Source organism: Diceros bicornis, chromosome 34, assembly GCF_020826845.1.
Source record: "Diceros bicornis minor isolate mBicDic1 chromosome 34, mDicBic1.mat.cur, whole genome shotgun sequence".
NCBI lineage: Eukaryota > Metazoa > Chordata > Mammalia > Perissodactyla > Rhinocerotidae > Diceros > Diceros bicornis.
In genome coordinates, this window is record NC_080773.1 from 11,559,202 (window position 1) to 11,586,526 (window position 27,325).

At 37.8% G+C, this 27,325-nt stretch overlaps 1 protein-coding gene across 11 annotated transcripts; it reads right to left on the minus strand.

Annotated features, from left to right (window-relative positions):
* Positions 1–1,462: 1,462 nt before the first annotated feature.
* LOC131396794 (zinc finger protein 30 homolog) lies at positions 1,463–21,380 on the minus strand. Of its 11 annotated transcripts, none has more exons than XM_058529218.1 (6): positions 20,980–21,358; positions 20,309–20,381; positions 12,759–12,842; positions 11,119–11,245; positions 10,082–10,180; positions 1,463–4,040 (listed from the first exon to the last, which is right to left on the minus strand). In XM_058529218.1, the coding sequence occupies exons 3-6, from the start codon at positions 12,807–12,809 to the stop codon at positions 2,692–2,694; spliced, it is 1,626 nt and encodes a 541-aa protein (XP_058385201.1). In that variant the 5' UTR covers positions 12,810–12,842; positions 20,309–20,381; positions 20,980–21,358; the 3' UTR covers positions 1,463–2,691. The 11 variants fall into 11 exon arrangements, with proteins under 11 accessions (XP_058385201.1, XP_058385203.1, XP_058385200.1 ...); XM_058529220.1 differs by having other exon boundaries at positions 20,316–20,381; positions 20,891–21,358; XM_058529217.1 differs by having other exon boundaries at positions 20,891–21,358.
* Positions 21,381–27,325: the final 5,945 nt, after the last annotated feature.

Consider the following 27,325-nt stretch of genomic DNA (forward strand, 5'->3'; position numbering starts at 1 on the left):
AAAAAAATCAAATACATGGTGCTGTTTTGAAAATGTGGCCTCAGGGTAAAAATGAAGCCAACTTTTATCCTTTTTGTGAAACAGCAGGGCTGCTAAGAATTTTAAAGTCATTTTTCCACAGCAGCCTCATAGGGAACTCAATGCGCAGAAGAGCCTGTTGATCTTTTGTCTAATTGAGTGAACCCTAATAAAAGTCATCAAAAACAGTTTTTAAGAGATCTGTACCACTTGAAGCACTGCAAGCTTGAACTTAAAGAGACAGAAACAGTACAAAGTGAAATAGGACCTTTGGATCCCAAAACATCTACAGGCTAAAAAGAGCGTGAGAAAATTACTCAGCTGAAAACATGGCCTACTCTTTAGGAAGAAAAAACCCAGCATGACTCAGGGTAGAAGCAAGAAGTCTTCAGTAAGCAAACACACTACTTGGGAGCAGAAATACACTTAAATTGGGTTCTGTATTTTCTAATGATGCAATCCACTGAACATCACAGTTTCCCCAATACAGCAGATATGCTGTGAGAACTTGAGATACATTATTCTTTTTTTTACAACTTAAGTCTTCAAAACTCATATTTTATACCAACACCATTTTAATTTCAAGTGGCCACACTTCAATTCTCAATAATAGCTCAATTCTGAGAGGTCAACATGTTGTTAGCAACGATCTTATTAGACAACCCAGGTCTATTCCATTAACTTCCACATTTAGTTGTAATAACTGTTTTTACTCCTTCTTTAAACATATTAAGTACAATGAGCCAGGCACTATAACAGATCTTGCAATAGGTGAACTAGATAAAATCTGGACCCTCAATCTTAATTTCCAAAGTACATTATAGCACCTGTAATATCCCAATGTGTAAGCTTTGGCAAAAGCCACAAGTTTTGATATGTAGCCATTTTAAAAGATCATTTGGTTCAAACTGGTTATAATTTTCAGTTAATTTTACCTTTAAAAGAACATTAGGGAGAACTTCAAATACATAAAAGTAGAGAAAAAAGCAAAAACAAAATAAACAGAAACTATGTACCCAAGATCGATCTTACCATCATTTCAACAAACTTAAGTAATCCATCCTCACTTTTCTTTTGCGTGAACATTTTAAACGAAATTCCAGATATCATATCATCTTATGTGTATAAACATAATTTATCTCTGACATTTTTACATAACTGCAATGCTATTATCACACCTAACAAAAACATAATTTCTTTTTAAAAGTTTTATTGAGGTAACATTGGTTTATAACATTATATAAATTTCAGGTGTACACATTTTCGACTTCTGTATAGATAACATCGTGTTCACCACTAAAAATCTAGTTGCCATCCATCACTATACACATGTGCCTCTTTACCCCTTTTGCCCACCCCCACCCTCTTCCCCTCTGGTAACCACCAATCTGTTCTCCACATCTATGTGTTTATATTTCACATGAGTGAAATCATATAGTAATTGTCTTTCTCTGACTTATTTTGCTTAACATAATACCCTCAAGGTCCATCCATGTTGTTGCAAATAGCAAGACTTCACCTTTTTTATGGCTGAGTAGTATTCCATTATGTGTATACATATATACATATATATACACACACACCATATCTTCTTTATCCACTCCTCCATCGATGGGCACTTAGGTTACTTCCAAGTCTTGGCTATTGTAAATAATGCTGCAACAAACATAGGGGTGCAGGTATCTTTTCCAATTAGTCAAAAACATAATTTATTATCTAATACTGTCAATATTCTCATTTCTAAAAAAAAAAAGTCTTTTTTACATTTGTTCAACTTGTGATCTATGTAAGAACCACTCACTCATTGCATCTGATTGATACGTCTCTTAAGACTCTTTTAATATCTAAGAGTTCCACCTCCCTTTTTTCAAAGCTGTTTTTTGGTTGAGAAGCAGGGTCATTCCTCATAGAATTACCCATATTTTAGATTTATTTGCTTCTTCTTGTGTCATGTAATTTGTCCTTCTGTCCCCTGAATTTTCTCTAAACTGGAAGTTAGATCTTGATGCTTAATTAGATTCAGGTTCAATATTTTTTGCAAAATGTGTATATCATTGTATCTCATTAGGAGGCACAAAATGTTTTGTCCTATTTTTGATGAGGTTAAAACTGATCCGTGAGTTGAGATGTTGTCAACCTTATCTATTCACTATGAAGGTCATATCAGCCTTTCATCTCATGGTCTTAACCTCTACTGAGAATCATGCCTACATCCATTATTTCACTACGCACTGCAAAATTCTCTAATAAAGAATTTTACACCTCATCAACTTCTAGTTGCCCTGAAATACAGTTCATACAGGAAATGCAAGCTAAATGTCTTTTCTTTCCTTTTATGTATCAATTTTCAGAATGAGTTAGTGCCCTGGCAAGCTTCATAGGTAAACCATACAGACAGAAGAATAGAGGTGATAACAGGTATGATCAAAAGCTTCTCCACATTCACTCCTTTAAGAGTTTCTTTCTAGATGAATTTCCTAAAATTTTGTTTGAATGGTGATGAAAGCCTTCTATATATTCATTACATTACCATATTCTTTCCTTTAAAAAAAAACCTCTTATGTTAAATTAATTGTGAGCACACAGCAAAAGAGATTCCTACATTTAAAAATTTTTCCTCTAAAATTTATTTTATAATGCTCCTTAACACAAAATTCACAATGGAAGGCTTTCTTATTTAGTTACATTATGAACTCGCTGATGATAAGTAAGATGTGAATGTTGTCTAAACGCCTTCTTACATTCCTTACACGTGTATGGTTTCTCACCAGAATGAATTCTCTGATGCTGAATAAGTGATGAATGAAGTCTAAAGGCCTTCCCACATTCCTTACAGTCATAGGGTTTCTCACCAGTATGAATACTCTGATGTTGAGTAAGTTGAGAGAACAGTCTAAAACTCTTTTCACATTCCTTACACTTGTAAGGTTTCTCACCAAAATGAATACTCTGATGTTGGGTGAGTTGTGAGAACAATCTAAAGGCCTTCCCACATTCCTTACAATCATAGGGTTTCTCTCCAATATGAATACCCTTATGTGAAATAAGTTCTGAGTAACGCCGAAAGAACTTCTGACATTCCTTACATTCATAAGGTTTCTCACCAGTATGAATTCTCTGATGGAGAGTCAGATGATAGCCACGACTAAAGGTCTTCCCACATTCCTTACAATCATAGGGTTTCTCACCAGTATGAATTCTCTGATGGAGAGTAAGTTGTTGCCGCACTCTGAAGGCCTTCCCACATTCCTTACATTCATAGGGTTTTTCACCAGTATGAAGTTTGTGATGTACTCTAAGGCCTGTACTACACAGAAAAGTCTGCCCACATTCCTTACATTCATAGCATTTCTCAGCAATATTAAGTCTCTGATGTCGAGTAAGGTGTGCATACTGTCTAAAGGTCTTCCCACATTCCTTACATTCATAGGGTTTCTCGCCAGTATGAATCCTTTGATGGAGATTAAGTTGTCCTCGCACTCTAAAGGCCTTCCCACATTCCTTACATCCATAGGGCTTCTCACCTACATGACTTCTCTGATGTACTCGAAGATCTGCGCCACACGTAAAGATCTTTCCACATTTTTTACATTCAAGGAGTTTGTCAGAAGTATGAATTCTCTGATGTCGACTAAGGTGGGCACACTGCCTAAAGGCTTTTCCACATTCTTTACATTCATATGGTTTCTCACCAGTATGAATTCTCTGATGGAAAGTAAGTTGTTGGCGTACTCTAAAAGCCTTCCCACAGTCCCCACATTCATGGGGTTTCTCTTTATTATGAATTCTCTGATATAGAGTAAGAGATGTGAGTTTTCTGTAAGTAGGCATTTTTTCAGAGGTGGTTTTTTTCACTTGCCTGAAATATCCCTTTTGAGGACCATCTTGTCCCTCAAACTTTTTATATTCACAATCCTTTCTGAAAAAGGAGTCTTTAAGGCCACAACTTCTAATTCTTTCCATTATATCCCACTGAGATAAATTCATTTCACACATTTGAGGGTCATATCTGGATTCCAAATCTGAAAGAAAACAAAATAAACACATGCTATTTTCTCACTGTATAAAAAGTAAACAATCAACTTTATAATAGAAAAAAAAGCACAATAGAATATAAAGCCCAGTTGAAGAAAATGGGCTAAACAACTCTAATAAAATAATCATGTAATTTGAAGAAAGCTAAGGAGGATAAGAAAACGATGAGTTAAGACCAGATTATTTGGGGCCGGCCCCGTGGCTTAGCGGTTAAGTGCGCATGCTCCGCTGCTGGCGGCCCTGGTTCGGATCCCGGGCGCGCACCGAGGCACTGCTTCTCCGGCCATGCTGAGGCCGCGTCCCACATACAGCAACTAGAAGGATGTGCAGCTATGACATACAACTATCTACTGGGGCTTTGGGGGGGGAAAAAAGTAAATAAATAAAATCTTTAAAAAAAAAAAAAAAAAAGACCAGATTATTTGGCTGCAGATCAAAGTTTGAGAATCTCTACTTAAATTTTTTTAATGATTTCTCTTTTCAGTCAGAATAAAGTACAAACACCTTACCATGAATAACATGGCCTTTGTTTACCATAAGTTATCATCTCAAGCCACTGTCCCCTCTTCTCCCTATATCCCTCAAAATTCCCTCTTTCGGCTCCTAAAAATATGTCACAATCTTTCCATTTCTTAGAGCTTTTCGCTATTAAATCTCTGAGGAATGCTCACTTGGGTTTTCCACATGGTTGGATTCTTCATCCTTTAGGTATCATGTTAAATATCAGAAAAACTGTCCGTGCTGACTTCATCTAATTTATATCCTTTATTTTCTATCCTAGTAACTTGTTCCTTGCTTAACACTTTTTCCAATTTTGTTGTTATGTATTCATTAATTTTCCCAGCTTTTATTCTCTTTATTTTCTTACCTTAAATCTCCCCAAGGGAAGAAACGATCTTTCACTTATCACTGAATAACAAACCCATAGCACATAGTAACTGTTATTAAATTCTCATAATTAGTTAACAGGTATTGCATATGCTGCCTTGCCTCCAATCTTATACCTTACTACACTGAATACTCTTTTTCATCACTTCCTATAGAGATAGGAAACAAAAGCATATCTAAGCTATCTCAGTCAACCACATAAATGAAAAATGGTGATTTCTTTACATCCGATCATCCTTCCAATTGTCTATTTTTACTTGCAGATGTCTCCATTACAGCACATTTTCTACTTTGCATAGTCAGGAGTAAAGTTTGTCTATTTTCACAACTAAGGTAATGACTGGTTCTACTTATTTATTTTCATTTGAGTTTATATAACTATACACATCTGTCTTACAAATACTCAACCTCTTTTGTTCCTTCATACTCTTTCCTATATTCTCCCTAAAATCCTCATAGCTGATTTCATTGGGGTACTTCCTAGAGAGTGTTTTAGTAACTTTTCAGGCATAGCAACAGGTTTATACCATAATAACATTCTAATAAAATTCTGAGCAGAATGAGATGTTTTCCTCAAATGTATATTTTGTCAAAATTTTTGCAATAAGAGTTCAATACTTTTCAAAAAGAAAAAGGTATTTTTAAAAACCTATAACACAGCAACATTATTTTTAATATGCCCAAACTGGAAAGAACACAAGTGTTCATCAACAGAAGAATGGCTAAGTAAATTATGATATACTGATACAACACAATACTGCCTAGAAATGAAAATGAATAATCTACAAGTACATGCAACAATATGGATCAATTTCACAAACATAATGGTGAGTAAACAAAGCCAGACATATAGGAACATATACTGTATGATTCCCTCTTTATAAAGCTTGAAAACAGTAAAACCAATCTATCTAGTTGTTAAAAACCAGGATAGTGGTTAAATTTGGTGGGGAGGAATGACTGGAAGGGTTAGGAGGGAGCTTCTGATAACCCAGTAAAGCTGTATTTCTGAATCTGTGTGATTAGATGGGTGTGATCACTTTTTGAAAATTCTGTGAGCTGCATACTTGTGATTTCTGTATTTTTTTATGTTTTTATATTTCAGTAAGTTTACTTTAAAAAGGATATACCAAAAAGACATTAAAAGGCAACAATGAGGGCCAGCCCTGATGGCCTAATGGTTAAAGGTCAGCTTGCTCCGCTTTCGCAGCTGCAGTTCGGTTCCCAGACACAGAACCACACCACTCGTCTGTCAGCAGACATGCTGTGGTGGTGGCTCAAATAGAAGAGCTAGAAGGACTTACAACTAGAATATACAACTATGTACTGGGGCCTTGCGGAGGCAAAAAAAAAAGGTAACAATGATTTAAACAGCGTGGGTAAAATGCAAGCAGAGACAGGTAAATGAATGGCATAGAAAATACCGCTAAGAAATCTGTGCATGTCTTCCTCCCTCTCTCCCTGTCTGTCTGTCTGTCTCTATCTCCTCACCCAAGAAAGCAATACAAAACTATGGCAATTTTGTAAGAATTTTTGGGAAAAAGTCAATTTAAGGCCTCATTAAGAAAAATCAAGATATAAATCATCTATAAAGGTATGACAAATGTTATAAGATGGTAATTTCAAGGAGTTACTTGCAAATTAAAAATTAAAAACCAGTAATATAAAAGGAAAGTCATAGTCAAAAATGAAAATAAAATGCCAAAACATTTGTAAGAAAAATGAGAAAGCGTTCAAAGCATAAAAGCCCATACACATTGGCATAAGAAACATTAAACAATGGGAAAAGTAACGGAATAAAGGAAACAAGCAGACAACGCACAAAATAAATATAAGAGTAAACAAACGGGACAAAATGTCCATTATTCCGTCATCAAAAACCAAGGAGAACAAGTTCTAAAACTTATTCTATAAAATTTGAAGCTTTTCATTAAAAAACAAACAAAACATTCCCAGTGTGGATACAGTGAACCTGAGACTCTTCTATATGGCCACTTAAGTGACATGCCAGATTAAGACCTTGGCATGTTAAACATTCTCATCTAGACTACTCTGTAGTATAAAGAGCGGAGCTGTAATCTTATGATTTCTGTAAACAAAAAGCCAGCCATGTTTGTTCCCAAATTTGTTTATGCCAGTTCTTATCCCTGCAAGTAACTAAAAGACAACCACTTCTATGAGAACTAAATTGAATGTTTTAGAAGTACTGGCTATAGATGCACATTGCACTGTTGGCAAGATAGCATGGGTGAGAAAATAGTACAGACTGCTGGGAAACATAAAAATTCAAGGATTCTGCACTCAGATTGCTTCCCAAGTATCTCTGGTTATTGTTCTACTTTAAATAAGTTGACACTGGAAATAACAGCCAATGCAATATATGTGCAATTTAATCAAGAAAGAATTTGCTGGACCTACACTGAAACAGAAGGCCAAACTAAACATCAAAAGATTGGCCTATGGTAGGAAATTTTAATATTTCAACTTTTAAGATATAGGTAAAATATTTAACTATTTAAAATTAATAAACCAAATACTAGTTTGGATTCTATTGAATAAAAAGGCTTTATTCTAGTAAACAATGCCAATGTGAAAGCAAAATATTAGCCCATTTTAGATCAATATAAAAGGAGAAATGTTATTTCCATTTGCAAAGTATCAGCTTTAATTAAAAAGAAAATGAGCAAATTACCTGTCATAAAATTAAATTTATTTCCTGAGGTATGATGTCTTTAATCTTCTTTTTTTGCCAGTACCAGATGACATAGGATACAGAATATGACAGAGGCAGTTTTAGTCACATTAACACCAGGGGTAATGTATTAAGAGATCTGTAAATGTTAAAGCCCTGTGACCACAGAACTCTACTTCTGAGAATCAATACTGATCAAATACTGAATAATCCATACTGAATTCCAATGAAATACTGAATAATCCTCATATTCTGCTGATAATCTTACTGCCTATTTAACCAAGAGATCAGAAGCAATCGAAAGAAAAATATGTATTCTCCCCTTCACCCTATTATTCAACCAACCTGTGTCCATATCCTTTATCACATGCATGGTTTTCCTTCATAAATTGGCTCCTACTCCTTCTCATCTACTGAAAGTCATTGTTTACAAAATTATCCTCTCTCTATTCCATCAATTTTCCTTTCTTTGAAATCATTCCCTTCAGCCTATAAACATGTTCTAATATCTCACACTTAAAACACATTGTCTGTACCCCATGCATCTGCTTTTACGGAAAAATTCCTCCAAAGAGTTGTGTGTACTTATTTTCACCACTGCTTCAACTTTCAGTTTCTTTCTTTTATTTCCCAACAACCTTAAAACAAAACAAAACTTTCTTACAAAGCATTTCTAACATACACAAAAACAGAACAGTATAATAAATGTCCATATTTCTATGACCTGGCCTCAACAACCATCAACCTATGCCTAATGCTGGCCTATGCACACTCCACTCCACTCTCCTCACATTATTTGAAGCAAATCTCATGTACTATATTATTTTGTCTACTTATTTCAGGATTTATCTCTAAAGGATTTTTAAAAAACATAATCATAATACCATTATCCAAACCTAAAAAAATGAAAATTATTTAAGATCACCAAAAATCAGTGTTCACATTTCCAACTGTCTCATACATAAAATCTTAAACAATTTAAAAACAGCAACTGATCCAAACAAAGTCCATGGAGTACAGCCAGTTGACTTGTCTCTTCCATCTCCTTTAATCTATAGGTTCTCCTGCTTTTAATTTCCCTTGCCATTTATTTGTTGAAGAAACTGTTTTTGACCCTGTAACATTTCCCATATTCTGAATTTTCCTAACTATGTTCCCAAGGTGTAGCAGAACATATTCCTCTATCTTCTTCCCATAAAACGGTAGTTGGCTTTAGAAGCTTGATCTTAGGACTAATTTTGTTGACAAAGTTACTTCATAGGTGATATTGTATCCTTTCATTAGAAGAAAGAGATTGTCTGACTGTCTCCGTTCCTGTGATGCTATCAGCATTGATGCTCAGTGTCTAGATCCAACAGTTCATTATGGGTTCCAAAATGGTAATACTCTAATTCTATCATTCTTCATTTATTCACTGAATAAATGTTTATTTTATTAAGAAAAATCATTCCTCCTTCTACCACCTATTGGTACAGTTCTTATAAGGACTATATAAGGCAGGATCAATGTTTATGTTGTTGAAATAAGTTAGTCTGCTAGTAGTTTCCAACGGTGAACAATCTGCTATCAGTATCACTAAGAATTTATGAAATTAAGCATATTTTGTGTTGCAATACATTGTAGTTATGTGTATAGATGCTCAAATGGTTCCATCTTTGACCAGTTTGAGCCTTTTCCAACTGCTTCCTCTTCCCTGACTACCCTATCTAAAATTACCCCATTCACCCATCATAGTCTCCATATTCTTACCCTACTCACTTTTCTTCGTAATACTCAACCATCCCTGACATTTGGTAGTCCATTTGTTTTACTTGTTTGTTATTGTACGACTTCTCTACTACAATGTGAACTCCATGAAAAGAGGGCAATGAAGAAATATATACATAAAAGGCAAAACACAGGGGGCAGCCCTGTGGCGTAGCGTAGCAGTAAAGTACATGCGCTCCGCTGCTGGCAGCCTGGGTTCGGATCCCAGGCGCACGCCGAGGCACCACTTGTCAGGCCATGCTGTGGCGGCGTCCCACATAAAGTGGAGAAAGATGGGCACAGAGTTAACTTAGGGCCAGTCTTCCTCAGCAAAAAGAGGAGGATTGGCATGGATGTTAGCTCAGGGCTGATCTTCCTCACACACACACACAAAAAAGTCAACATATAAAAGATGAGCTAGAAGAGAATTAGATCCAAAATACAGATAAAATGGTTGTCATTAGGGAAGAACGCTTTCCGTCACTGAAATGAGAGGGAAATATGAGAGTGAAGAAACAAGTGATAAGATAAGTGGAAGTATAGAGGAAATTTCTTTGGTGGCTCATGCTGAGATCTAAGTTTTCTTCCTAGTTTTTGGGTCTTTTCTTCATAATCAACTTCTATTGGGTGTGTTTCCTTCCCAACCAGCAGGACGGCACCATGCCATAACAGTTTACTTCCACCTGACTGGCACTTACTCACCTAGATTCCATCTTCTCTTCTCACCCCTCACAACCATCCAGGGTTCTTTCCCTTGCTCTAATAGGGTAATCACATCTGGCTTAGAAATGGACCATCCTGCTTGAAAAAACATAATGGAACATAATAAAGAAAGAATCTACTCGATTAAGCCTTCAGGACAAAGAATAATGGGATTGAAAAACATTCATATCAGAATTACTTTAGGATCACAAGGAAGAATAAGAATAGAGAGGTAGAAACATCATCTTATTTTAATTTAAACTCATACAGGCTCTGTCTCTTGAGAGGAGGTAATGATTGAGAGCACTGGTTTCAAATGATGCCTCTGTCACTTGGGCCACTAAGGCCTCAGTTTTCTCAGTTGTAAAAAGGGGATTATAATAATGTCTATCCATAGGATTGTTGTGAGGTTTGATTTAATAAACGTAAAGTGCTCAGATGAGTGCCTAGTACCTAGTAAACATTATATATGTTTATTAGGTACTATTTTTTTGCTGTTTTTCTAAGAGGAAAATACTTAGTTTCTCACCAGGATAGTCATCCAATTTTAAATGCAAAGTTCATGGATTTTAAACTTTTAATCATAAATCAATTAAAAGATTAATATGTCTGTTGTAGTAAACTGAATGTGCTCACTTGAGTTTTAATGAACTGTTGATTCAACCCAGTATCACACACATTGTATAAGTTTGTATGTAGAGCTAGACACCTTGCTCTTCCTACTCATAACGCAGATGAGTTGACAGATGGGAAACCATCTACAGCAGTATGAAACCAGGTTTCTCTGACAATGGTTTTGCTATGATTGTCTAAGAATTTACATCCAGCTGTCATTAAAGAGAAGCGATTACAGAAAAGGCAAAGGAAGATGTAAAAGTCACTGAATTATGAGGGAAACTGAAGGTGCTATTTAATAGCTTAAAAGCTGAGAATGTCTATTCCCAAACTACAAAGCAGATATTCAGCTAGTTTTTAGAAAGACAGTCCTGAAATTCAGTCCTGTGAATTTCTAAATTATTTGACACAGATAAGCTTACCCAGTGACACCAAGTTGTTATAGTTCTCTAATATCACATCTCTGTACAAATTCCTCTGATACGAGTCCAGGCACTCCCACTCTTCCTGAGAAAAGTCTACAGCCACATCTCTGAACATCACCAAATCCTGAAATGACAAACCCATCTGTTATTTGTGAAATTATTTATTTCTGTAAAGGGTCAGTATTTTAGGCTTTGCATGCCATATATGGTCTCTGTTGCATATCCTTCCCCTTTCTCTTCTTTTTTTAAACAATTCTTTCAAAACGTTATTAGTTCATAGACTAAACAACAACAGGCAATGGGTCAAATCTGGCTCACAAGCTGTAGTTTGCCCACCACTGCTACAGACAAAATTTCCTATGTACCGTGGGATACCTAATTTTATTTATTTCCAGATACACTCAGGTGATTAATCAGAATTTCACAATTAACTGAAACAGCGTTCATAAGAACATTGCTTGCAATGAGCATAAAAAAAATCCTTAATAAATGTGATTTACTCTAACCTCTTTTCCTTTAAGGATTAGAAAAAAATAATTGATAGAATTCCTCCCCCAAAATGAACCATAAAATCTCTATTTTTAAAAAACAGAGTTTGCATAAAATTAAAGAATTTCTTCCAGACCCAACTTCATCATTATGTTGTATCATTAGCATTATTCCTTATTATAACAAATCCTTTTATTTAATATTTTTAATTTACTACACAATAGTCCATTTTATAGATATGTTAGACCTAATAACGATTATACTTAGATATTTCTAAATATATTATTTTAATTATATTAAATTATATTGAATGTATATTTTAAATATATTAAATTTAATATTAATTTTTATTAACATATTTTAAAATATATTAAATTATATTTAGAATTTAGGTTACACAAAATCTCTAAAACTGCAATGTCCAAAATGCTAGCTTAGACACGTGGTTAGTGAGCACCTGAATTGTGGCTAATCCAAATTTAGATGTACTCTAAGTTTAAAATACACACCAGATATTGAAGACTTTAGAAAAAAGAAAGAATGTAAAATATCCCAATTTTTATATTGATACCACCTTTAAATGATAATATTTTGGCTATACTGGGTTAAATAAAACATTAAAATTAATTGCAGGGTTTTTTTTAATGTGACTACTAAGAAGCTGAAAATTATTTATGTGTCTTGCATATTATTCTATACTTTTTATGAGACTGACATGCTGCCTACTATGCTAAGAAAGCACTAATTCAATACTTTTAATATGTGACTACCAGAAAATTTAAAACTACATACGGGGCTCTCATTACAATTCTTTTGCACAGTGCTGCTCTAACGTGTTCTCCAGTCCTGAGAGCCTCAGATCGACTATCTCCCTCTATGGACTTCATTCATTTCTGCTTTATTTCTGCTCTAGACAAAGACTGAACACACAGGAGACACTGAATAATTTGGTCAATTCACACATGGAGAAGAGAGGGGCACACAGGACCGGCCCGGGATGCCTGGCTCCATCCCTCACTAGAATGGGAGAGACTGGAGAGAAGCTGTCAGATGGGGCTCTGTTAGGAAGTCTCAGGATAACTAATGAGAATGTTCATATAACCCGAAAAAAATTATAGCATTTCAAATAGAGAGAAACACCAACTTACATGAGCCATAATTTTAGAGCTGCAAGAATTGGTCAGTTTTCCTCGAGTCATTTACTGGAGAAGCAGAGTCCACAGAAGTCAGAGCTGGGGGAAGAATGTGAAGCCATGAGAATAAAACTGCCTCAGAGCTCCCAAATTTTAAAAACTCACACTACTTCTCCATTCCTACATGCAACACCCCTCCACCCCACAACACAAAGACTCGTTATGAGAGGTCCGAGGTAGTTCAGACAAATATGCCTTCCCCCAAAGCACAGGGAAATCAGTTGTAGAAGGATGGACATAGAGCAGAGACTCTCCTGCATGGAAGCACATGTCCAGACACATTAGCAGGAGGGCTTCCAGTCAGTCCCCGACCCCAGGGAGGCTGATCTGAACCTGCAAATGGGCTGTCCAGACCTGTCCTGAGCAGATCCATCTCCCTCCATTCCCCCTGTCACAGAAGCGGCCACACCATCTAAACCAAAACTTCCTTCTAAAACTCAGGAATCTGGCCAGGCTCCCTAAATCTGAAGACAGAAAATAGTATAGGGAAGAATTTCCCAAACCTTGCTGCACATCAGAGTCACCTGCAGATCTTTAAAATATACTGATGGGGCCAGACCCGTGGCTTAGCAGTTAAGTGCACGTGCTCCGCTGCTGGCGGCCCGGGTTTGGATCCGGGGCGCGCACTGACGCACTGCTTCTCCGGCCATGCTGAGGCCGCGTCCCACATACAGCAACTAGAAGGATGTGCAGCTATGACATACAACTATCTACTGGGCTTTGGGGGAAAAAATAAATAAATAAAAATATTAAAATATACTGATGGCTGGCTCCCATCCCACAAACATTCTGATTTAATTAGTATAGCCTGTGATCTCAGAATAGGAATTTTTAAAACCTCCTCAGATTTTATAAAACCTCCCCCAGGTGATCACAATGGGCAACAAAGTTTGGTAATCCAACTCTATATGCATCAGAAATCACCTGGAGGGCTTATTAAAACAGTTTGCAGGGTTCCACTCCTAGAGTTTGGCATTTAGTAGATTTGGGGTTGGGCTTGAGAATCTGCACTTCTAAAAAGTTCCCAAGTGATACTCATGCTGCTGGTCCAAATGCCCCAATGTGAGAACCACTTGCATAGACCATGCCTAGCAGTCTTCATACAAAACCATACTTGCACACTAGGATCCCTTCCCCCAGGCTGAACTACCATTCTCAGAACCGTCAGAGCTCACCATTCACCATTTTCCTGTTCAGAATCATCAGTATTACCTGCATGGTCTCATTTACCAACACATCACTCTTGGTACCCAGGTTGGGGAAAAGAGAATTTGTGAAACCCGAGCATGGATAATTCTCTACAAACTAGAAATAACCCACTAGTTAAAACTCTGTAGTAACTAAGGAGTTGCATATTAAAGGAACTGGATTAGCAGATTTGAAAAACTGATGATACCTCATATTACTAAGGTTGTGGGGAAATGGACACTCATGGTATGATGTAGAAAAAATGAAAAGATGTGTGGAAAGTGTTTATAATGGAACTAAAAGAGCCAGAAAAAAAACTGAAGATCCTTCAACAAAGTTAAATAAATTATTGCACATTCACACAATGGAAAACTAAACATCTACTAAAACAGAAGGTAAAATTCTTATCTGATGTCATGGAAAGACGGTCACTATATATTGTTGGGACAAGAAGATAGGTTAGAAAATAGTACTGTAGTATGATTGTATTTTTGGCAGGAAAACTACATACATATGCATACATGTATATGCATGTGTCTAAAATAGTCTGTGAATGGACCTGGAATAAAATTTTATTCTGTTACCTCTACTTGATGGCATCCCAGGTGATCTTTATTTTGTTCTCTGCATTCTCTTAATTTTTTAATTAAAAATTTAAAAATCTGTATCAATTAATTTGATACACCACATTAACAAAATGAGGAATAAAAACCACATGATCATCTCAGAAGATGCAGAGAAAGCATCTGACTGGATCCAACACCCATTTATGATAAAAACTCTCAATAAAATGGGTATGGAAGGAAAGTACCTCAACATAATAAAGACCATATATGACAAACCCACAGCCAATACCATACTCAACAGGGAAAAACTGAAAGCCATCCCTCTGAGAACAGGAACAAGACAAGGGTGCCCACTCTCGCCACTCTTATTCAACACAGTACTAGAGGTTCTGGCCAGAGCAATAGGTAAGAAAAAGGAATAAAAGGAATCCAAACAGGCAATGAAAAAGTGCAACTCTCCCTGTTTGCAGATGACATGATTTTATATATAGAAAACCCTAAAGAATCCATCAGAAAACTATTAGAAATAATCAACAACTACAGCAAAGTTTCAGGGTACAAAATCAACTTACAAAAATCAATTACATTGCTACACTCTAACAACGAACTAACAGATAACTCAGGAATACAATCCCATTTAAAATAGCAACAAAACGAATAATATATCTAGAAATATATTTAACCAAGGAGATAAAAGACCTACACAATGAAAGCTATAAGACATTATTGAAAGAAATCGAGGATGACATAAAGAAATGGAAAAGACAACCCATGCACATGGATTGGGAGAATAAACATAGTTAAAATGTCCACACTACCTAAAGCAATCTACAAATTCAATGCAATCCCAATCAGAACCCCAATGACATTCTTCACAGAAATAGAACAAAGACTACTAAAATTCATATGGGGCAACAAAAGACCCCAAAGAGCTAAAGCAATCCTGAGAAAAAAGAACAAAGCTGGAGGCATCACAATCCCTAACTTCAAAATATACTACAAAGCTATAATAATTAAAACAGCATGGTACTGGTACAGAAACAAACACACAGATCAATGGAATAGAACTGAAAGCCCAGAAATAAAACCACACATCGACAGACAGCTAATCTTTGACGAAGGAGCTAAGAATATACAATGAAGAAAGGAAAGCCTCTTCAATAAATGGTGTTGGGAAAACTGGACAGCCACATGCAAAAGAATGAAAGTAGACAATAATCTTCCACCATACACAAAATTAACTCAAAACGGATCCAAAACTTGAAAGTAAGACCTGAAATCATAAAACTCCTAGAAGAAAACACAGGGCATTACACTCTTTGACATCAGTCTTACAAGGATCTTTTCAAATACAATGTCTACTCGGACAAGGGAAACAAAAGAAAAAATAAACAAGTGGGACTTCATCACACTAAAGAGCTTCTGCAAGGCAAAGGAAACTGTGAACAAAATGAAAAGACAACCCACTAACTGGGAGAAAATATTTGCAAATCATAAATCCGACAAAGGGTTAATCTCCAAAATACATAAAGAACTCACACAACTCAACAACAAAACAACAAACAACCCAACCAAAAAAGGGGCAGAGGATATGAACAGACATTTTTCCAAAGAAGATATACAGATGGCCAACAGGCACATGAAAAGAAGTTCAACGTCACTAATCATCAGAGAAACGCAAATGAAAACTACACTAAGACATCACCTTACACCTGTTAGAACGCCTATAATCACCAAGACAAAAAATGACAAACGGTTGGAGAGGATGTGGAGAAGAGGGAACCCTCATACACTGCTGGTGGGAATGCAAACTGGTGCGGCTACTATGGAAACCAGTACAGAGATTTCTCAAAAAATTAAATACAGAAATACCATATGATCCAGCTATCCTACTACTGGCTATTTATCCAAAGAACTTGAAATCAACAATTCAAAGAAACTTATGCACCCCTATGTTCACTGCAGCATTATTCACCTTAGCCAAGGAGTGGAAGCAACCCAAGTGCCCATCGACTGATGACTGAATAAAGATGTGGTATATATATACAGTGGACTACTACTTAGCCATAAAAAGAGACAAAATTGTCGCATGTGCAACAACATGGATGGACCTTGAGGGTATTGTGGTAAGCAAAATAAATCAGACAGAGAAAGACAAACACCGCATGATTTCACTCATATGTGGAAGATAAACTAACACATGGACAAAGAAAACAGATTAGTGTTACCAGAGGGGAAGAGGGTTGGGGGGGTGGGCATAAGGGGTAAAGCGGCACATTTACATGGCGACTGACAAATAATAATGTACAACTGAAATTTCACAATGTTATAAACTATTATGACCTTAATAAAATTTTTTTAAAAAACTAAAAATTTGTATCACTTATACCTGGACATAAATTCAAAACAGTTCTGCAAGGAGTATCGCAAAAAGCCCCAACAATTCCATCCCTGCTACCCTTTCCCCCATCTTCCAAATCTAGATGCAACAATTTTCACCTCCTTTTGCTATTTCTTTTGGTATTTAAACTCCACACATTTAAATAACATACTAACATTGCTAGTTCTGAATTTTTAGTTTCATTATCTATTGACTTTCTACTACCAAAGGAATAGTTTTAGCTATCTTTTACCCACTCATCTCCCCCCTCACATATGCATAGTTGCATTCTCCTTATCCTTCCAATATGATTTTGTTCTACTTCAGGATAAATGAATATTCAGTTTCTGTTATTATGACTATGTAAATACCATTACCAACTGAGCTACGTGGTATACTGAAATTATTTCGCCTTCCTTGCACAAGTTGTCTTCTTCTCTGAGGTTAAAATAATTTTGCTTTTTGTAAGCTTAGTTTTCTAGGAAATTATCACTAATTCATTTCTCAAACTCTCACTCGAATGAAGGATCAGGAAGATGAAGCTTCTGGCAGAAAAGAGCAGAGCTATTTATTTCATACTCTAAGAATCCTCCAGAAATTCAGCCAAATACTTCCAAGTGTCACCTTTACCCCACCTGGCAAAAGTCAATGCTGTATTCCTAAATATTCCTATCTCTGAAATCCCACAAGACCCTGAAGTGAAAAGTTGGTTAAGTAACAGGACCTAGAAAGCCTGTCGAAGCAATTGCTTAGGCAGTTTTGAACATCACTGCCCAATAACTATTTCTTAAATAATTTATAAAACATCCATAAAATGGAATACTAAAGTAATCATTAAATGCTAAGTTTCGGAAAACAGTTAAAGAATGGAAAATATTCAAGATATACTGAAAGAAGGAAAAAAAGTTTACAAAACAACATGTAATATGATTAGATTTTTAAAATCACAAAGTGAAACAGACATCAATAGATGGTAATAAATCTCAATATTTCAATTCTGAGATTTTTAAACTAATTTTAAATTATAATTAAGTCTCTCAATTTAATTGCCATCTCTATCTTAAGAATTATAAATACTTGGAAGATTTCTCAAACCAGAAGGGGATCATTGGGACTTCATTTTTCTCCATACATCCATGAAGGTATTATAAAATCCATGAGAGCACTGAATTCCTCTTTTAAAATAAAAACTAGAGGTCTTGGTTTCTTTTAAATTTTCAATTAGTGTTATCCTATTATTCAGAAATAAAACCATATACAAAAACACATATGCTTGTAGAAAGATTTTGGCAAAATATGCTCTAAATATTAATAGTGATTATTTCTGAATGTTAGGACCATGGATAATTTTAATTTTCTTCTTCCTTGGGTTCCTTAGTTACTAAATATTTCACAAGCCTGAATTAACTCCATCATCAAAAATATTCTTTAAAGAAGCTATTCCCATTTGAAAGAATTTTTTAATGAGTTGGGAGGATAGGGTAACTTATAGTCCCAAAAACTGTCATTAAATAGGCCTGCATATGTGGTAACAACAGGGAAATCAATGTGATTGAAAATGTAATTCCTACCACTTCTTGAATACTGTATCTCATCAACACCCCGAGATCCTTCTGTAAAGGATCACAGTACTGGTTCATGGCATTTGCAAAGCGATTAAGAGACACCATGAACAGCAGACAGAAAAAAAATGCTTATTTCACAGCAGCTGCTCAAAACTTTGAGCTTACCCGTCCCGAGCTCCAATGAATAACCAATTATTAAATCCTTGCAAAATATCTTATAAATCCCTATCTTAGTATTCAAGACACATATGTAACTTAATTTCTTAAAGATCTTTATTCACAACAATAAATATTTCTCAATATTACATTATATACTACTTTTTTCTTAGGACTAATTCTTTATAAACATAATTATTATTATTGTATAACATTCCATCACATAGATGGACTGTGAGTTACTTAACCATTTCCATATTGCTTGATACTAATTTTGTAAAGGATTATCCCTAAAGTCATTCCTAGTTATTCCAGACTTTCATTCTAGACCAGTAAGAATCAATCTTGTTGGGTCTTACGGAAATTTGATAATATCATGAAATGATAGACCTCCTCCTCCTCAAATTACCCATTGACAAATATATACAACAATTCTGTATATAATCTTAAAAGATTTCAGTCGCCCTGAAAATCCATAAACAAAGTCCAAAGACTTCACGTTAGAAATCTCTGTTCTGGTCCACTTGAGCGTCTGACTCATTTTCCTGCTTGCAAGCATGCATCATAACTACCTTCACATTTTCACTACTCTTGGGAATACAGAAAGCTGACAGAGAATGACATAGAGCCATCATTTAACAGCAATAGCTAATATTAATTAAGCAGTTCTCTAATGTGCCAGGTACTCTTCTAACAGCTTCAGAGACATTAATTCAGGTAACCTTCAAAACAACCCTGTGAGAAATATACTATTATAATTCTGATTTTACAGATGAAGAAACTGTGACACAAAAATTGCCCAAACTCACTCAGACTTAAGTGGCAGCCAGGATTCAAAGCCTCTTAATCACGGCTCAAAATTCTTAACCACTACACGTGCCTCTCTCAGCCTACCCAAAGACATACCCCAAACAAACTCATGCTACAAACTTTCAGTTATAACAATGCATAAGTTCTGAAGACCTAACGTACAGCATAGTTACTATAGTTAATAAAAACGTATCATATATTTGAAATTTGCTAAGAGAGTAGATCTTAAGTATTCTCACCACAAAAAAAAAGGAACTACAGGAGGTGACGGATATGTTAATTAGTCTGGTTGTGGTAATCATTCCATTCCTCAGTGAACACATATAGCAAAACATCATATTGTATACCTTAAATATACACAACTTTTTATTTGTCAAAAATAAACAAAACAAACTCATGCTACCAAACCTCTAACCACATCTGGCTGGTACCAAAAATCTCCACTCATGGATTCACCTGGAAAAAAATTCCCACTCCTACTCTGGAACCATTAAAGAGATCTAAACCCTAAACTACTCCTTAACAAATCATAGTGGAAAACAAAGCAACTTCCAGCAGGCCTATTTCCGTCATCAGAATCCTTAGGAAAACCAGTGCTCAGAGAGCAATTGAATATATAGCAGATGGTGAACTAACGGTACAACTGCATTAAGCGGGGCACTAGAACGGGAAATCTATTCACTAGGTCCCCTGCCATTAACTAGCCAGGGAAATCCTAAGGTCCAAATCAATGAGTAGATCATTCTTAAGCAGCACATTCCAAGGGAAGAAGAGAAAAAAAGTCTGGCGTCCTGAAAATCAAATGCATTTCACAGAAACAAAGCAGCAGCACAAACTCACACAGAACCTGGCTTTTAGAGGCGCAGCAGCAATTCGTTTCCCTTCCAAAGGCTGTCTCTGGAGACTGACAGAGCTGGAGAAGCAAACACGGTTCATTACACCCCAGGCTTTTCTTGACTCGGTCAAAACCCGCCCCCCATGCCCCCCTGACCCTCACTACCCACCACGTGCACGCACAAATAAACCCGAGAGGGAGGGGGGAGAAGGTCCGCGGTCAAGAGTCCGGATTCGCAGTTCTGGGTACACAACTGCCCACCCCCCGGGGCGGCGCACCGCGTCGTCTTCTGTCCAGCGGGTCCCCAGACCTCAGAGGCCAGGCCCGAATCTAGGCCCAGTCTTTTGCAGGGGACCTTCCTTCTGGGGCACCACCTCCGACTTCCCTCTCGGGCTTTTTCTCTACAGCCGGGCCTCGGGGGTTGAGGCGACGACAGAAGGGCGCCAGACCTCGGGCTCTCGCTCCGCAGAACAGGCCGCGCCCACACCCCCGGGCTCGGCGCCGCTACAGCCGTACAACCCCGCGCCGCCCGGGCCTCAGGACCGCAAACCCTCGGTCCGGAGGAAACGCATAGTGGCCTTACACACCCCGTGGGTTCTCCAGGTTCTGCAGAACCTGGCCCGTGCCGCGCTCGTTCCCTTCGGAAAAGCAGCAACCGCAACCGAGCCTGGCTCACCGCACTCCGGCCGCGCCTTGCGCTGAAGGCCGCCCGCTTCTCGGGTCTGCGGCGCCGGGATTCCGGAGAGAGCCCGTCGCGGTCCCGAGTGCGCAGGCGCGCAGCGGGCGGAGGCCAGTCCCTCGGCTCCTCACGAAGGGCTCGGAGGGGCGAATGGGGCCCGATTCCGGCGGGGTAGGCCGAACAGAGAAGCAGGGTTCCGGAAGGGCCGGGATGTCCGGTTCCCCAAGCATGTAAAGGTGACCCCCTAAGTGACCGGTGCTATGGAGGACAATCCGGGCCTGCTCCCCTATTGGAACTGTAGTCCAAAACCAGAAAAGCTGTATATTCCGGCTTTCTCAGTGGGGTCTTGGCTCCGCGTTTAGGCAGCGAGCCGCGCCCCCCTCCACCCCCGAAAGCCGATCTCTGAGGCTGCTGGGAGTTGCTGTTTCTGTGCGGAGTGCGCAGGCGCGCGGGAGGGGGACGTACAGCGGGCTCTTCACCGGGCGGAGGAAGCTCTGGGGGCCGTATTCGCCGAAGGCTGGGCGGCGGCGGAGGAGAAAGGAGGGCGGGTATGAAGAGGTAGGAGCGAGGATCCGGGCTTGGGCCCTGTGTCCAGATCTTTAAGCTTGTAACCGTGGCCCTGTGATACCCCAGTGCCGCGAGCGAGGTCCGTGTGGCGTTTGCTGAGGGCCTGGCGTGATGCTCTGTGTGCCTGAGCGTGTGATCGCGTACGGGGTTGTTTTCGTGCATGTAACTGTTTCCTGCCTGTGTGCCATTCTTTCTGTGCGCGACTGGGATGGCGCCACCGAGAAGACTCTGACGCCGGGTTTAGGGGTCTCTGTGGTTTGTGGCTTCCTTTGTGAAGTGCCTGAGATTGTGTGTATCCGTGAAGATGGCTGTGCCTTGAAGGAAACTAGATACGTCACCCCCAAATATGCCTCTGACATAAAAATTTTGAGCTGAAGGCAATTTAGAAGAGTAGGGGAGGAAGACAATTCCTCTACCACTCTAGGTCCTTCTGGCTGGGGTATGAATTAAATTGACATTAGATAGAATAACAGGAGAAAAAGCAAGCAAGTTTAATAACATGTATACATGGGAGAAACCCAGGAATACTGAGCAACTCACCAAAATGGCTGAGCTGCCAGCTTAAGTATCATCTTTGCTAAAGACAAAGGAGGATGTTGGGGGTAGTATTTTGGGACTTTAAGGAGGAAGAAGGCAATTTACATGGAGATGGAGATATAAATGGGCCAACTACATACATGTGACCTGAAAAACACGTTTTACATTACATTGTGGTTATCCTATGGTATTAGCTCCTTCCTGGAACTGGTCCTTCTATTTTAAATTCTTTTAGGCATTTGGGGGGGAGGTCAAAGTTTCTTTCATAGTCTTTCGTTCTTAAAAATAAAAAGAGACATTTTGGGATGGCCAGTTCTGATCCCCCACAGAAGCATCAAAGGCAGGAAAAACTCTCTGTACCCTCCCCCATTTCTGCTTAAAGGCAGGATATAAATTCTTCTTTCCTGGAGACAACTCTAGACTCTTTAGCTCATAGTGTTGTAGGTAGGTAGTAAGTCAGACACGGGGAGGGGAAGGGATAAAAGCTGACAGACCACAATAGAACAAGGCTCCTCAGAGGGCCCACCTTCAACACCCACAATGTCCTGTTTTGCAGCTTGCTCGTGCACATAGCTAGCTTCCACCTGCTGCATCCTAACCTCACCCTCACGATGCTAAAATCATAATAAATTTACATTGCAGTTTTGAACCCCCCCCTTAGGGGGGATGGATGCCATGACAGTTCCGCCAAGGACCAACTAAGGAGAAAAACTCCCCCTCCAGCTGTGGAGGAGGGGACAACAAGCTGATGGGTAGAATGCCTTCAAACCCCCTTCTTTTTCCCCTCCTCACAAATGAACAAACCTCTATAAGCCACAAGCCACCCAAACCTTGGTGCAGTCACTCACGGTGAACCTGCCCGCTCTGTCTCTTGGAGTGTACTTTCACTTGGCAAATAAATCCCTTCTTGCTTTGAACTCTTCTTTGTGTGTTTGATCACAAATTCTTTTGCGACTCCAACCAAAAACCTGGAAACAGATCCACTCACCTGGTAACCATAGGTGGCACCAAAGGAATCTGCAAATAAATGTTACTCCATTAGTCGCCGCCCACAATTTGCTACCTTTGGAAACCTAACACTGCTTTTCTTTACTCTGTCATTTTCTACAAATTTATTGTTCTTTGTTGAAGTTGCTGTATAACCTGGAGTTGTAAGCCACCAGTTTGAGTTACTCTTGTTAAGGTTTCTCCCATACGATGGGCACACACAGGTTAATAAATTGTATTTCTCCTGTTAATCTGTTTTTTTTTTTTTAAAGATTTTATTTATTCATTTTTTCCCCCCAAAGCCCCAGTAGATAGCTGTATGTCATAGGTTCACATCCTTCTAGTTGCTGTACGTGGGACTCGGCCTTGGGTTGGACGGAGAAGTTGTGCCTTGGGGCGTGCCCGGGATCCGAACCCGGGCCGCCAGCATCAGAGCGCGCGCACTTAACTGCTAAGCCACGGAGCCGGCCCTAATCTGTTTTTTTATTCAAGAACACCAGCTGAGAACCTTTAAGTTGGACAGAGGTAAAATTTTTCCTCCCCTACAGCCCTGTTGTGTGTTATTTCTGGGATGGTTTTGATAGGCCGGCACTTCTGGTTCTTGCTTTCCTTGGGCACTGTGTTTGTGAGTCACTGTGTTACTGGGTGTTGGGATTTTGGTGATCCCCATCTTGGCCATTAAGTGTGCTTTCAGGAATATGGTGCTGTGGCAGGTGAGGAAAGTAATTACAGGCACAAAAAACATTAGAGAAGAGGAGGTAAGGTTATCATTATTTCCGAGTGATAGAATTGTAGGAGTACATAATCAGAAAGTTGAAATTAATAGGACCTCATAAAACAAAAGAGAGGGGCACTTTATTTTCTCCCATAACTGCACTTGCAGTATCCCTCTGTGGATGAAGGTTTTTCCCCCTGCTCCTAGATGACATCTTGGATAAATTCAGTAATGTTTTCAATCACTCGGATAAGAAAAGTTTCTTTGAACAATTTTAGTTAAAAGATCAGTCTCATTTTACTACTCAAAAATATCTTTAGTAATAAAAATGTTCGTTGTAATCATCAATATGTCATTTAAAATTTCACCTTTTTTCTCCTTGACCATCTCCAAATATGGTTATATCTCAGTTATTTGTTATGTCAATATGTGAGATTTATATACTAATTATTTAAATTATTTTTGATTCAAAACAAAGTACATTTCTTAGATACATTTTTATTAAGGATTTAATTAGTTTTCTTCTTGTCTGTTGCTAGTTTTTAGAGATGTTCCAATGGATACGTTAAATGTCCATAGATGATTTTTTTCAGTTGTTCAAATATCCAATTAGAATCTCTCAGTCTTCTGTTCTGTGGCACCAACTGGGCTGTCCAGTTGTCCTGAAACTTACTTCCATTGTTTTCCGGAATTGGATTCCTGTTTCCTGAAATTAAGTTAATTTTTGCTAATTTTTCATTTTTGCTGAAGTTCTTTTTCCAACAGCTTCCTTAAGATGCATGTGTTAGAGATAAATTTTTGAGTTCTTTCATTTTTGAAACTGTCTTTATTCTACCCTCACACTTTGCTGGTATTCAGAATTTGAAACCATCACTTTAAAGTTTTCTGGTGGCTCATGTTGTCAAGTCTGATGCCAATTGTTTTCTGTTCCTTTGTATGTAATCTTATGTCTTTCTCCCATTCAATGCCACATACTTACTGCTATTTACATCCTTAATGTAATTAAATTTTATGATTTATTGTATGGATCTTTAAACATTTTTTATAGTACGTATTGGTGAGCACTTTCAGTCGTTAGGCTCCAGGTCTGAGAATTTTTCTTGTATTATTGTCTTTTGACAGTCTCCTCTATTTAAGGTTTTTTGTTCTCTCTTCCTGGAATTTGTATTTGATGGAAGGACTTTTCCTGAGTTGTGCCTAATTTTTCCTTCTTCATAGCTTTCTCTTCTTATTTATAGATGCAATATAATCTCTGATCTCTCAGAGGGTAATTATAGTTGTTTAAAGTTTTCTACTCTATTTTTGTCTTTTATGTCCAAATTACATTCCTTTTTTAAAAAAAGGTTTGAATTGTTCTCTCCCTTTTACATTGGATGCTTTCCTGAAATGTGTGGTAATCCTTGCCTCCAGCCATGAGGTAAAACGTCTCAACTGGTTGACTTCATAGCCAGCCTTTTCACTGGGAGACTGCCAGAGCTCTGTTCTCTGCTCTTTAGTTTAGAGCAGAGAATGGCTCCCGTCTCCTGAGTTACTGGTGTTTGGGGCCAGGATGGGGAAGGTCATGAGAGGCCCATAGTCCTGGATGTGGTTTTTCACTCAGTCTGCCTATACCTCAGTCCTGTCTTTCTTTGTGCAGATGTACCTCCTTTCTGAGTCAATTTATCCAGAGATCATACTCCCATTTAGTGTATTTAATTACATAAGGGGGGAAAAGTAAAGGGGGGACAGCAACCAGTTTGTGTACAAACTTGCAACCAATCTCCTGTTTCCAGATCCATCTCTCTCCAGGGTCGTCATCTTTGATATCTGAGCTTTCAGAGGTTTTATACAGTGAATTGCCTCACAAATAGATATCTGACTCTAGGCCCTTTGATACCAGAGTTCTTTGACAGTTCTTCTTTGTTGTCATCTTCCTCCTCATTTTCTTTGGTTCTCACATGTTAATACTTTTTGTATTTCTAAACTAAATGTACTCATTTTAATCTCTTTTTCTAGAGGAGAAATGGAAAATAAATACACTGCTTACTCTGTTAATGGTGAAGCCTCTCCTTACTCTTTCCAGATCACAAGATTTTGCATTTACTAGAAGTTTTTTTCTTTTATATTAATTTTGTTCTTTTAGCTACTGCTTTTCTTTTCCATTTCACTAATTTCCACTTTTGTCTTTATTGATTTTTTTTTTCAGACTACTTTCTCAGAGTTCATTTTCTATCTTTTTATTTACAATTTTCCATTCCTTTAATTCTTTGGGTTGTATCCTGAGAGAATTCCTTGGTCTGAACTTCTAGCTTGCTAATATGTTCTCAGGCTATCTCATTATTTTCATTCTATTTCTTTTTTCAGTCCAATTATTAATTTAAAAAATTAATTTTGAGGGCTGGCCCAGTGGTGTAGTGGTTAAGTTCACATGCTCCGCTTTGGCAGCCTGGGGTTCACAGGTTCGGATCTCGGGTGCGAACCTACGCACTGCTTATCAAGCCATGCTGTGGCAGGCGTCCCACATATAAAGTAGAGGAAGATGGGCACAGATGTTAGCTCAGGCCCAGTCTTCCTCAGCAAAAAGAAAGAAAGAAAGAAAGAAAGAGAGAAAGAGAGAAAGGAAGAAAGGAAGGAAGAAAGGAATAAAGGAAGAAAGGAAGAAAGGAAAGAAAGAAAGAAAGAAATAGAATATCATCAGTTCCTTTGAAGCCCTGTATGCTTCTCCCCAATCACCTCCCCAACTCACCTCCTACACAAAGTTAATGACCATCCTGAATTTAGTGCTAATCATTTCTCCACTTTTCTTTATATATTTGCCGTATGTATAGATCCTCAGGTTATATATTTAGATTTGCATGATTTTGAGCTTTAATGGAATGACATTCCATATATTAAGTGACTTGTTTTCACTCAACATTATGTTTTTTGATTTATTCATCCTTATATTTAACTCCATTTTCTAATTGCTAGCTGGTATTCTAATCTGTGTACATACCACATTTTATTTATATATTCTACTCTTGGTGGATATTTGGATTGTTTCCATTTTTTCCACCTCTGTTAACAGATAGAGCTACTGTGAACATTTTAATGCACACTTAAAGGTATATGTGAGTAAGAATGTATCTAGGTTATAATAATTAGGAGTGGAATTGCTTTTCTTAGAATATGTGCAGCTACAGTTTTACTAAGTGATAACAGATAGTTTCCAAAGTCATCATTCCAATTTATACTCTTCTCCAGTAGTAACTGAATATCACTTCACATCCTTGATACTGCTTTAAATTGTAACTCATTAAAATTTTTTGTTAGTCAAGTGGTGAGATGATAATTGTAATTTACCTTTGTGCTTGTAATTTACCTTTACCTGATAACCAGTAAAGTTGAGTAACTTATTTATTAACCATTCATGTTTCCTTTTCTGTTAAGAAATGCCATTTTTCTATTTTGTTTGCCTTTTTCTTATGGGTTTATATAAGTTCTTTTTATACTCTGGATACTTGTTGGGTTCGTTGCTTACATGTTTTACAACTGTATCCTCCTTGTTTATAACTAACC